This window comes from Brassica rapa, chromosome A05, assembly GCF_000309985.2.
Source record: "Brassica rapa cultivar Chiifu-401-42 chromosome A05, CAAS_Brap_v3.01, whole genome shotgun sequence".
NCBI lineage: Eukaryota > Viridiplantae > Streptophyta > Magnoliopsida > Brassicales > Brassicaceae > Brassica > Brassica rapa.
Genome location: NC_024799.2, coordinates 3,988,288 through 4,001,627, shown reverse-complemented (window position 1 = coordinate 4,001,627; position 13,340 = coordinate 3,988,288). Strand labels below are relative to the sequence as shown.

General features: G+C 37.0%; 2 protein-coding genes across 2 annotated transcripts; one reads left to right on the top strand and one right to left on the bottom strand.

Annotated features, from left to right (window-relative positions):
- Nucleotides 1–3,350: 3,350 nt before the first annotated feature.
- LOC103867167 lies at nt 3,351–6,287 on the bottom strand. Its single transcript, XM_033292098.1, has 4 exons — nt 5,592–6,287; nt 4,984–5,374; nt 3,964–4,509; nt 3,351–3,639 (listed from the first exon to the last, which is right to left on the bottom strand). Exons 1-4 carry the CDS (start codon nt 6,074–6,076, stop codon nt 3,526–3,528), a joined length of 1,536 nt encoding a protein of 511 aa, XP_033147989.1. The 5' UTR covers nt 6,077–6,287; the 3' UTR covers nt 3,351–3,525.
- Nucleotides 6,288–6,753: 466 nt separating this feature from the next.
- Nucleotides 6,754–11,990, top strand: LOC117134107. The gene is made up of 3 exons (XM_033291866.1): nt 6,754–6,789; nt 6,882–8,276; nt 8,490–11,990. The coding sequence occupies exons 1-3, from the start codon at nt 6,754–6,756 to the stop codon at nt 11,988–11,990; spliced, it is 4,932 nt and encodes a 1,643-aa protein (XP_033147757.1).
- Nucleotides 11,991–13,340: the final 1,350 nt, after the last annotated feature.

Below are 13,340 nucleotides of genomic sequence, written 5' to 3'. Positions count from 1 at the left end.
CGTCTCTCATCAGCCTTGTGTTATGGTTAGAACGCTTCTGAGTTCTGATGACTAGATAAGCTTCTAAGTCAACTATGCGAATCTTTTCTTTTGATCTACTGGAGTCTAGCGTTAGATTGTCCGAATGCAAACAAAGACGTCTCTCATCAGCCTTGTGTTATGGTTTGAACTTTGGAGACAAGAGTTTATCACGCCGGTTGTGCTAGAAAGATGTTAAAATAGAGATAAGAATGAATTTTTTCAAAACATTTATTGTTCTTTTGTAACGGAAATGCAGTACAGTATGTTTTAAATATGACTATAAGCGAGTCATCTGGACTAATTCTTCCAGTGTTGACGAGTCTGCTACCGTAGACGCTCGAATCACGGGGAAATAGTGAACTTGAAGAGATAAGATTGGTGTTAATTTATGCCCTTTTACAAAAAAAGAAACAAAAGATTGGTGTTAAACTGTTAACGTACGTGGAGGTTTGTGCCAAGCTAAGGGAATGATTAACCCCGGTCTGTTAGCCGGGATTATTAACTTATAATTTGATATTTTTTTGTTTTTTTATACTTTTCGATCAATAGACGGTTCTTATATCTCTTATTTAAGAGACAGTTTTTAGTTTTTCTTAGTTAAAATCTAAATCCAGTTAAAAAAACTAAGGTTAATCATGGTCTAAATCGTTGCACTAAAGATATCAACAAGGGAAAAGACTTTCTACGTCTCTCAATATATACTTATTTTTTTCTTTAATTTTTAGATAAAGGGAATATAAGCCTCAAATAAGCTGTCTACGTAAGATAGGAAAATCAATCAATCAGAAAGTCCGAAGTTTTCACGTCATCTCATTTATTTTTTCGTAAAAAGTGAAAAAATAATGCGAAAGAAATGATCGAACCCGGATTAGTATGACATAAATATAATGCAGTTACCACTAAGCCATTGAAATTTTTTTGGACACATATACAAGAATCACTAAGTATGTAATCACAAACTCTTATGTACAATTACCATAATATGAATTCAACTTTCAAGACTCCGATACTTTGTTTTGTAAAAAAAAAAATAAGTAAGTGACTAAGCTAATATATTCTTTGAAAGTGTGAGAACATTGACAAATATGAAAAATCATAGATTTTTTGTTTTCGTGACAAAGTTAATAATTTTGTAAAAGTAAGTTTAACATATAAATTTTCCAGTTACCACTAATCCATTGAAACTTTCTTGGACACATACACAAGAATCACTAAGTATATAATCACAAAGTCTTATGTACAGTTACAATAATATGAATTCAACTTTCAAGACTCCGATACTTTGTTTTGTAAAAACAAATAAGTAAGTGACTAAGCTAATATATTCTTTGAAAGTATAAGAACATTGACAAATATGAAAAATCATAGATTTTTTTTTGTGACAAAGTTAAGAATTTTGTAAAAGTAAGTTTAACAGATAAATTTTCGTGACAAATATGAAAAATCATAGATTTTTGTACAATTTTGACAAAACAACTCAAAACATAGTTCTCTAATGTCTTAATAAAATATTATTTAAGGATGCAATAATTAAATATATCAATTCAATAAATTTTGTAATTTATAGATAAAACAATAACACAACAAATTTTGAAACATTTGTTTAACCTATCAATTTATTTTCATGAGAATCTAACTAAACAAGATAAAAAAACAATTAGATTTACAAATATTTAATTACCATTTTATTCAATTTTGATTAATTTCAAATTGTAATAATGTATCTTTTGAAGTTACAAAAAAAATAATGTTTTTTCTTTATTACACTAGCATTATATATAGATTCTATATACACAAATAAATATAATATAACAACATAAGCTTGCTTTCCCCGATTCATATGAAATTTGTTTAAGTTATCCACCAAAAAAATTAATTAAATCAATCAAATTGTTAGAATACAACAAATTAATATATAATTTTATTTTAAATTGAATTATTTGAAAAGTGTATTTTCTAAAAACAAAATAATAAATAAGTAAAACTGATTTGATGGTAATTTTTATGATATATATATCAATTTTGTGAAAAAAAATAAAAACTTAATATGGCAAAAAATCTTAAATACAAAAAACTCTTAAAATTAACAAAAAAACTAATAAAAATTAAACTATGATATCACTTGAAAGCTTCTTAGACAATATAAATAAAATATTTAAGAGATAATTAGACAAATTTGATTTTTTTTTTGCTAGCCAAAAATTTATTATTAATTAGCATCAGTTATTTCAAGATGTTTAAAAAATGATAGACAAAAAAATAGGATGGACATAAATGATATATGAACTGTGAATAGTATTTTGTAAAACTGACTTAGATAACACATCTGCATATCCATTTCCAGTCCTTTTAGAGACCTAAATTCAATTTTTTCAGAACAATTATTTCACAAAGAGATCGTATGAGATATTGTTTTGATATTTAGATTTGTTTCTTGACTGTTAAAAAGATTGATAACTGTAAAACTGTCTCCTTCGAATATAATATGTCTATAACCGAGTCCCCAACATAAGACAAGTTTGTTTAAAAATTAAATAATTTCATTTTTCTTATATTATATAATAAATATATATTATTTAATGATAATAAAAATATAGTTATTCATCTATCACAAATATCTATGTAAATATATGAATCAAGTACAACAATAAAAAAACATAGTGATTTCGAGAATTTTTTTTTAAAAATATATTTATGTTATGTAGTCTTATTTTATATTCTTTAAATAATATAATATAATATTATACATTATTTTTTAGAATTGAGAAATACATATAATATTTTATCCGCGGTTAAAAAATCTAGTTAGAGTAATAGATTCGTCACAGCAGTCTCTTACAACTCTAACCTTATTTTTTCTCGAACAATCGTCTCTCTCCTCTCTCATATGTTTTTCCATTTCTTACTCCGAATGGTGACTGCGGTTTGAGCGGTGCGGAACAAGCGGTTCAACTGCGGTGCCGTTCTAACAGTTATAAAAATGTATAGATATATAATATATGTAGAGATTTTTGTTACTGTTAACTGCGGGGCGGTGCAAGACGAATGTCACTATTCGAAGCGTTAGACTACTTTATTACTGAGTTGAACAAAAAAAAAGACTACTTTATTACTGAGAAACAGTGAAAATACCGCCCACTGCGGATGGCATGTGTTTGAACTTTGAAGCAAGTGGACAAACTCTTTATGGGCTTTGCAGTAAGTTGTTGCAATAATGTTTTAAAGCAATATAACTTACTTTTTAGTGGGCTATGCACTAAGCTGTTGCAATAGTGAGTTTATAAATAAATACATTCTGCCAAATCCTGTGTTCATTATGTTTAAGATAAAATGCTAAACACTAATAATCCGTGTGCCTTTGACTTTATCCAAGTTCGGACTGTAGGTTAGATAATAATTACATAAACTTTGAGAAAACTGTCGGTCATTTCCTCTTGAGGTGAGACGATAGAGTCGATCCACTTTGTCAAACTTCAAAACCTTTAGATCATTTTCGCTCGGATGCTAGGACTGAGGAGATACACTTTCGAAAGGATTAAAATGCCGTATCTTGACATTGATTACGTATTCCGAGTCTTCTTTGCCGTTGATAATTTCACAAGATTGCCTACGTGGTGCCTGCAAACCCCCATCACGTAAGAATATATAAGATAATCAAATATATTTTAAATAAAAAACTAATGCAGAAGTTATACTAACTATAAGTCAAGACGCATCTTCTCAAACACTACTACGACTAGGAATAAATCACGATTATAATTTTTCGCAATTAATGTATGGCTCATACTATATCTTTGAAAGTTATTTGATCGGTCATTTTATATCTAATACTCTCTTTTTGGTTCTATCACGGTTTTAATCTCTATAATCTTGTTATAGACAATGCATGGACTTATATGTTATGTATATATATATATATGCGAATTTTAAATTTGTACTCACCATTTTCCAGAGAGCAGGCATCCATTTAGCAAGAGAGATGTCGATGAACTCGACGGAACTTACACGAGAATACTCGGGAGATTCACATTGCGCGTCGCTCACTTCAACATGCTTCCGATAAGTCGTAAGAGTCTGATTCGACCCTACTTCATATACTCGGTCTAGGAAATAAACAATTGGTCTCTCGCAAGGATCTTCGCTGATGGGTCGGGTATCGAACGTGAAAGGCTCGGAACTCGACGTCCGCCACGACTTGAACGTAAGGAACGGCGTCTCAAGCTCTCTAGCAGTGACTAGAGACGGATAAATCTGAATAGTGTAGCCCCAAGAAACGGAGACAGACCAGTTCCGGGTCTGGTCATGGCAGAAGCTGTGCTGGAGGATCCGACTTGGATCCGTTTTGTAGGAGGATATGAGTCTTCTTAGGGCGTCGATTTGTGTTGACGCCGGGAAAATTGGGTCAACGTAGTCGAGGTGGTGGAGCGATACCAGTGGAGCCACTGGATGCGCAGCCAGTATACCGTACGGATTGCCACGTATGTCAATCTGGATTTGACCATGCAAAGAAAATCATTAAATCCCGATATTGTGGTATCAAAATTATAGAAATTTAACATATATAGTTACACCAAATATGGCACGAGTAATTTATTATGGAACTAAAATGATTAGTGTATTATACGATTCCCATAATCGGTATATTATATTTCTAAATCTAGCAAGGAATTATTACTTAACGAAAAAATATATGGACTTTCTCAACTATTGCAAATTTAAATTTCAAATTATCGAGCTGATGAAATCTTTAGTTGGCTATTTTAAAAGTTTTAAATAAGATATTTGAACATTTGAAATTTGAAACTGAGAATATTCAAATCAAGAAACTGCAGTCTTTGACGGGGAATATAATTTTAATTTCATAGCTAAAAGCCTAAAATTTAGGTTGTAAATAAGTGAATTTCCATTAGGTTATTTATTAAATTTCAAGTAACTAGAAAAAAGGAAAATTGCCAAACGTACCTGATGAAACCCTAGTTCCTTGGTCAATGGAACACCAATCCCACTAATACAAGCTTCTATTTTCTGGTCAGATCCATATAACGATGCGTACCGATCAATACATCCGTCGAGTATTTTTACAAGCTCGACAGCCAATGGGTAGCTAATTGCAATCCCTCCGCCACCGTAAGCCATGGCGTAGGAGTGAACTATGGATTGTTCAACACTCTCCGAATTTCCTCCGATGTAATACATTTGATTGTGGTCGTACTTACTGAGAACTGTTATAAGATTGTCTACAAAGAAAACGGTGTCGTCGTCACCCATCACGAACCATCTTACGTTCGTTAACCCTAGGTCAAAACTCTCTTTGATGATTCTCGCCATTCGTATAGCTGATCTTGTACCATACCTTTTAAACCAAGGAAAAAATCAGATCAATAAAATTAATATTCATTCTAATAGATTGTCACAATTTCAACTGATTAAGGATCTACCTCAGTAAAAAAAAATCTAATTTATCCCAAACCTATATCCACGGCCGGTTTAGTTGGTTTAATATACTACTTTGACTAAAAACAATTGGTTTACATGATTAGGTTAATAATTGAAGTAGTCGTAGCTTATACCAGCAAGTGTAATTGAAACGGGAGGTGTCCTCCGAGACTTTGTACGGTGGATAAGTCGGGAGCCATGTCATGTTAAGAGGCGGTTCCTCGTCAAGCCAGACAAATCCGCGAGTGTCGTTTGGTCGCCACCAGAGCTCAGTGTAGCGGCTGCGTTCTCTCCACGTTTGAATGGAGCCACCAATCCCGAAAAATATGTGGGAGATATCGGTAGCTTCTGAGGACTGATTTTTCTGGCCGATGGCCGAAGAGGAGGAGTTGGTAGTTGAGATCACATTGTCACGGCCAAAGCGGCGGTGGTCGGCAATACGTTGGTAATCGGAGCAACCGGAGAAGATGATGTATGAGAAGATCATAGCAACGGATATTAAGGTGCATATGGTAAAAAAGAACTTGGCCACGACGGAAAAAACATGACCTGTTTTAACAGTCGTCGGGAAAATTGACGGTGGTTTGTGGCGGAGCTTAAACGGGTCGAAGATGGCCATCGTTTTTTTGGTGAAGGTATAAGATTGAGTTATTGTGTATGAATGTTGTTATGTGGGTTGATATTACAACGCGAGGCTGGATATTACTTTTGTTCTTTATAAGTATGATACGAATAGGGTTTAGTTAAAAATAGCTCAGACTTTATCTTTACCTGTTGAGATATAAAGCGAGAAAGTCCATATTCAACGAATATTCTTACTCCTTTATTTTAGTTAATCAAATATATGATCTCGGGTAACCAAATCTTGTTAGTTAAGATGCTGTCATCAAATTTTTCTTAAGAGAAAAATAAAATACTTTTATCGAACAAGAAAAACATTGTTTTTGTGTGTGGATAAATTGTGAATTTGATTTACGCAAAAAGCCTAGTGTCAACCAAATAATTTTAGAAAAAAGAATGTGGATAAACCTAAATTTATTTCACCAGAACATCGCACAAAGTTGACAAGTATACAAAAAGCTAATTAGAGCAGGGAGATTGCATTTCATATATATGAACAAGAGACTAGAGAGATATGGTTTTGCAGCTTTTACGGTCTTGAAGTATTACGCATTGTTAAGATTTTTAGAAGGACGCGTGCAGACCACTTCTGTACGGTCAAACTCTCTCAAGCTGCGAACCCTTTCTTTTCTCCTCCGTCGCCGTTCTCGGCGGCGGCCCCACCCCTCCGGCGACATGACCAGAAAAAAACGCCAGAAAAATAAACCTCCGGTCCGTATCCCCACTGGATCGACCAAACCTATCACCTCAGATACTCCCGCAAAATCGAAAACGCCTGATTCTTTTCAGCCGTTAAACAAAAGGATCTCTCCGATTCTTCTCTGGCCGGCGTTGCCGCTCAGTCAACCCACTCCTCTGTACCAGACAAGACTATTTCTAGTTCAGATCTGGTTGAGAAAGTCGAAACCCCCAATTCAAAAACTCTAGCTACAGAAACTCCTTCTGTACCTAGCGCCCAAAAACAGAGCAATATTCCTGCGGAAAGTAAAAATCATGCTTCCTCAGACAGAACCTCATCTCCTCCACCAACGGAGCAGAAAAACCCGGCGGAAATCTGGAAAGGTTTCGTAAAAAACTCGACTGTAAAACTTCAACCTAAGGAGACTCCATACTACCTGGATTCTGGAGAGAGGTGTGTTACAATACCAAACTCTGTTGTCGAGAAGAACAAAAGAGCATGGGAATACTTCATCCTTGGCCAGTTTTACGATGAACCACCAGCTCGTGCTGCCGTCCACGCCATTGTTAATGGTATCTGGAGTCGACAAAAGCGAGATATAACGGTGAATAAAATGGAAGGCAATGCCTTTCTATTCCGTGTCCCAGACCCTAATGCTCGACGTCGGATACTGAGCCAGAGCCTATGGCAAATTGATGGCCAGACCATGTTTGTGGCCAAGTGGTCACCTGGAATTCAGCAAGCAAAACCTGAGCTAGATATGGTCCCTGTATGGCTGGAACTCACTGGAGTTCCTCTCCAGTTCTTCAACGGTGACGCCCTTCAAGAGATAGCTGGAATTGTTGGCCATCCAGTGTGCTTACACCCTTCCACTGAAAATCTTACCAACATAGAAGTTGCTAAGGTTTACACTGTGATTGACCCGCGCAAGCCGCTCCCAGAATTTGTCAACGCCCGTTTTGAGAGTGGAGACACAAGGAGAATTGGAGTCTCGAGCCCTTGGCTACCTTCCTTATGCTCCTACTGCAAGAAATTTGGTCACACAATCTTGCGATGTAAGGCAGCACCAAAAACATGTACAACTTGCAATTCAGTTAGACATGAAACAACTGCTTGTCCGAGAACAAATCATGTCTCTCACGGGAATGAGAAGCGCAAAGGTAAAGCACCTATAAAAAGCTTATTGCCCATCGTCCCTCAGCCAAATTTGGTATACAGACAAGTTGGTATCAAGGCACGGGACAACCCAATCATGCCTTCTCAGACAAATGATACTCCTCACAAGCAACAAATTGTCACTCAACCTCCTACTGATACCCTTGTCCAGCAGCCTGGCACCGGTAAAGTTGCTCATACGACAACAGTGGAGTATGATCTGCGTGAGGGTAGCATTTACGTTGATCTAACATGTTCACCTCGCCCTACAGACATTGAGAAATCTAGTAATGGCTCTTCATCATATACTTCTATCTCTGGAGACGAAAGTAACTCTGATGATAGCAGTGATCAATTCATAGAGGTATTCTCTAAGAGAATGCTGAAACAGTCAAAAGCGAAGGAAAAAGCTAGGGGCAGGGGCCCTCTAATCCTCTGAATTTTTCTCCCTCTTATGGATATTTTTTGTTGGAATATAAGAGGAATAAATGACCCTGTAAAGCGGCGTGGTTTTAGGAAATGGGTTCGGAAGAATAATCCTAGTTTTGGATGTCTCGTTGAGACTCATGTACAGCAGGATAAATCATTATCTATTAGTAATAGTATTCTACCGGGTTGGTCTCTTGAGGGGAACTATGATTTCTCCAGCCTCGGGAAGATATGGATAGTCTGGAAGGCTCCTGTCCAAGTCAAAATTATCAGGAAAACTCTCCAAATGGTCTCTTGTTCTGTGAAACTCCCTCATCAGCATGAATTTGGAGTATCGTTTGTCTACGGCTCAAATTGTAAAAAAGAAAGAAGATTACTATGGGAAGAGATTGAGGCAGCTGCTTGCTCTCCACCTTACAACAGTCTCCCTTGGTTAGTAATGGGTGATTTTAACGAAATCATATATCCCACAGAACACTCCACTGCTGATCAGTTCTCTTCTAAAAGGGGAATGCGAGATTTCCGCGATTGTATTCAGAGATGTTCGTTGTCTGACCTTCAATTCTGTGGTAATAGCTTCACTTGGTCCAACTCTCATGTATCCAAAAAATTGGACAGGATCTTGTGTAACGAAGAATGGATGGATAAATACCCGGAGTCTATTGGAGTCTTTGGTGATCCCGGAATTTCAGACCATAGCTCTTGCTGCGTTTTCTTAGACCAGCACAAACCTCCTCAGAAAAGACCATTCAAGTTCTTTGCTCACTTAAACAGTCACCCTGATTTCGAGAAACTCATATCCTCTTCCTGGAATGCTCTGCCATTTCATGGGTCGAGACAGCTATGCGTCTCAAAGAAGATGAAAGAACTGAAGGGTATTATTCGCTCATTCAGTAAAGAAAATTTTTCTGGCATTGAAACTCGAGTGCAAGAAGCTTTTGATGATCTTACAAGATGCCAGCAAGTAACCTTATCAGCCCCATCTACTGTATCCTCAGAAGCTGAGCGCAAAGCACACTTTAAATGGCTTTGCTTGGCAAAAGCCGAGGATAAATTCTTGAGGCAACACTCCAGGATTCAGTGGAATGTTGAGGGAGATGCACCCACAGCTTTCTATCATAGAGTCATAAAGACAAGACAAGCTCAGAACCATATCGCTTTCCTTCTGGATGATAGTGATTACGTCATTGACTCTCTGCCGGAAATAAAACAGCATGCTGTAAACTACTTCAAGGAACTCCTAGGCGGCATGAATACTCCAACTACTTCTTCGCCATCTGCTATTGCATCGGTGATACAAGCAAGATGTTCCATAGATGCTATCGCTTCTCTCTCAGCTCCTTTCTCAGACCAAGAAATTCAAGGGGCGTTCTTATCCCTACCAAAGAACAAATCACCGGGCCCTGATGGGTATCCAGCGGAGTTCTTCACAGGTAACTGGAAATCAGTGGGGCGTGATATGATTGAAGCTGTAAAGGAATTTCTAACTTCAGGTGAACTCCTTCAACAGTGGAATGCAACTATCCTAACTCTTGTTCCAAAAAAGGCAAATGCCAATCGTCTGAAAGAGTTTAGGCCAATATCATGTTGCAATACAGTCTACAAAGTGGCATCAAAGCTCCTTGCAAACAGACTAAAGGCTCTTCTCCCGTCCCTGGTCTCCAACTCCCAGTCAGCCTTCGTACCGGGCCGTTTATTGGTTGAGAACGTGCTGTTAGCCACAGAACTTGTAGCAGGTTACAACTGGAAAAAAATATCTAAGCGATGTATGCTCAAGGTCGATCTTCAGAAGGCTTTCGACACTTTAGACTGGGATTTTGTCTTATTCACGCTAGAAGCTCTGGATTTCCCTCCATTTTTCAGAACTCTTATCAAAAAATGCTTGACAACGACTCACTTCTCTGTGGCAATCAACGGAGAGTTATGTGGATACTTCAAGGGAACTAGAGGGCTTAGACAAGGTGATCCGTTATCTCCCTATCTCTTTGTCTTGGCTCTGGAAGTGTTTACACAAATGCTGAAGAGTAAATATGAAGAGGGGTCCATTGGATATCACCCGCATACTTCGACAGTAAAGGTTACTCATCTATCTTTTGCTGATGATTTAATGATATTCTCGGACGGTACTGTCAACTCTGTCAAATGCATTGCGGACACAATGGAAGCTTTTGCTCAGTGGTCGGGTCTGAGAATGAATAGAAGCAAGACGGAAATGTTTACAGCTGGCTTGAACAATGTTGAAACCTTAAGCCTCTCCAGCCTTGGTTTCACCATAGGTTCAATGCCTATCCGCTACTTAGGCTTGCCCCTGATGCATCGAAAGTTGAGGTTATCTGATTACAGGCCATTGCTCGAAAAGATCTCAGGTAATTTTAATTGCTGGTCTGCCAAGGCTTTGACGTTTGCAGGGCGAAGACAGCTTATCTCTTCTGTTATTTATGGGATGATAAACTTTTGGGCATCAGCTTTCATTCTCCCAAAAGGTTGCATAAAAAAAATTGAAGGTCTATGCTCTCGCTTCCTGTGGGGTGGCAGTGAAACGAAAAAATGTATCTCAAAGGTCTCATGGAACATTGTTTGTCTTCCAAAGACTGAAGGGGGTCTTGGCCTGCGAGACATTGGTAGATGGAACAAAACATTATGTCTGAAGCTGATATGGTTCTTGTTCTCAAATGCTGATTCACTTTGGGCAGAATGGACCCGTGAATACCGTCTGAAAGGAGAAAACTTCTGGACCATTGACGAAAGCAAGACTACTTCCTCAACATGGAAATCAATTCTTTCTCTACGAGGTCTTGCTTCCCATTTTCTCAGACCGAAGTTGGGAAACGGCAGGATCATAAGCTTCTGGTATGATTGTTGGACTCCATTAGGGCCACTCTTTCACAGATTTGGGGATCGCGGGCCAAGAGAGCTCCAAATCCCAGTAACTGCAACTGTATCTGATGCTTGCAACAGAGCAGGATGGATTATCCGGGGTGCCCGTTCTGAGGCAGCTGAGGAACTTCACATCTACTTGACTTCCCTGCAACTACCTTCGCTATCTACAACAGAAGACGCATACGTTTGGGTTGTTGACGGTAAAGAACTCACAGATTTTTCCTCTACCAAGACATGGAACGAGGTCAGAAATAGAGGACAAATCCAACAATGGACAAATAATATCTTGTTCAAAGGCCATGTACCGAAGCATGCTTTCACTTCTTGGATAGCACATCAGGATCGCCTCCCTACCAGGTCTCGCTTGGCCAGATGGGGTATGAACGTATCACACCTTTGCTGTCTCTGCAACTTGCAAGAGGAAAACAGAGATCATCTCTTCCTGCGCTGTGAGATCAGTGAAGAAATATGGGATTTGGTGATGCAGAGACTCGGGTATCATCCTCTAGCATTCCACACGTGGACTGCTCTCTCTGATTGGTTTTCTATGCGAGATGCAGTCACAAGCCGAACGCTCAAGCGACTCGTCGCTCAAGCAACAATATCAAGCATCTGGACTGAGAGGAATAGACGTCTACATGATGGTGAAACTCGAAGTCCAGCAGCTATTTTCAAAATCCTTGATCGCTTCATAAGGGATACAATCCTGGGAAAAAGGAAACTAAAGCCCTTTATCCCACTTATGCAGCAATGGCTACGGTTTGAATAACATCCCGGTTTTTTAAATGCTTATGTTGACTCAGCTTTGTTTTATTTTTTGTCCAAGGCTGACTCAAGCTTTTATCTAAAACTTTTTGTAAGCAATTACAAACTCTTCTCATATTAATATGAAATTCACATTTTGGCAAAAAAAAAAGCTTTTACGGTCTTGACAAGGAATGAGCGTGTCCCTAATGCTACAATCAATTTATATAAACATAGTATACATGTCAAAGCAGAGCCATTCCTACGTCTTTTCAAAGCCACAGACCCACAAGCCCCAAAACAAAAAGAATGGCTGGAAATTTTTTTGAAAAAGAAACTTTGTACTTAATGGATTTTGAACCTTAGACTCTGACATAGTGCTAGTGCATAAATAACCATTAGACCAGTGGCAGTTTTAACCATGGCCGGTTAAATACTTGATAAAATGACGGCTGGAAACATGAACTTGTTTCGCTTGGGCCCATGACGGCTCTGTCTAAAGAAGTCATGGGTAAACTATTGTGCACCTTAATTAAGGTTACTTTTTTTCCAAAGCTAGAAATATTAACTATACAAGTGTGGTCAAGTTGGGGGTTTGAAAATGTGTTAATCGTCTTGGACTCGAAATTTTTCAAACTCAGATTTATCCGCTTGTGTGGCCAGACGACATGAATATCTAATTTCCATTGCGAACAGCTGGGTCTATCTAACGTTGGTGGATAGATCCCAAAAAATTAATCGGTTGAGGTTCGGCCCTTGGGATACTCCATATTATCAAAAGAAAAAAGTTAGACAAGCAATTGACTTCTGCATGTGCAATTCTGAGGAATTAGTTAACAAGTTGACGAGGGTGTCTGTTCAAAAAAGGTGAAGTTTGGTAATGCTGACCAGCTTCCATACTTCCTCGCAGAACTCACAATCTTCCATATTTTTATAGATATATAGTAAAAACTCTATAAATTAACAATATCAAGAGTTTGGTATTATTAATTTATAAAGTTATTAATTTACAAAAAAAAAATTAGATTTTTTATTTTAAGATATATTTTTTTCTAAAATAAAAAAAATATATATTTGATTTTAGTATATATACATTAATTAACTTTTTGAAATTCGACATTTATATTAGATTAATTATATTATTTGGTGTGTATAAAATATATTTCATAGAATTTGAATGTGTTTTTAGATATAATTTTACTAAATCCTATAAAAATATATTAAATATAAAGATAATTCTATTTTGAATATAAAACAAACAATATAATGGTTGATTTGTACTTATATAAAAAATTTATACATAGAAATAATAATTTATAGTTTTAATGGGTCCTTATATTTATATAAAATTTTCTAAAAAGTTATTATCTTGTTA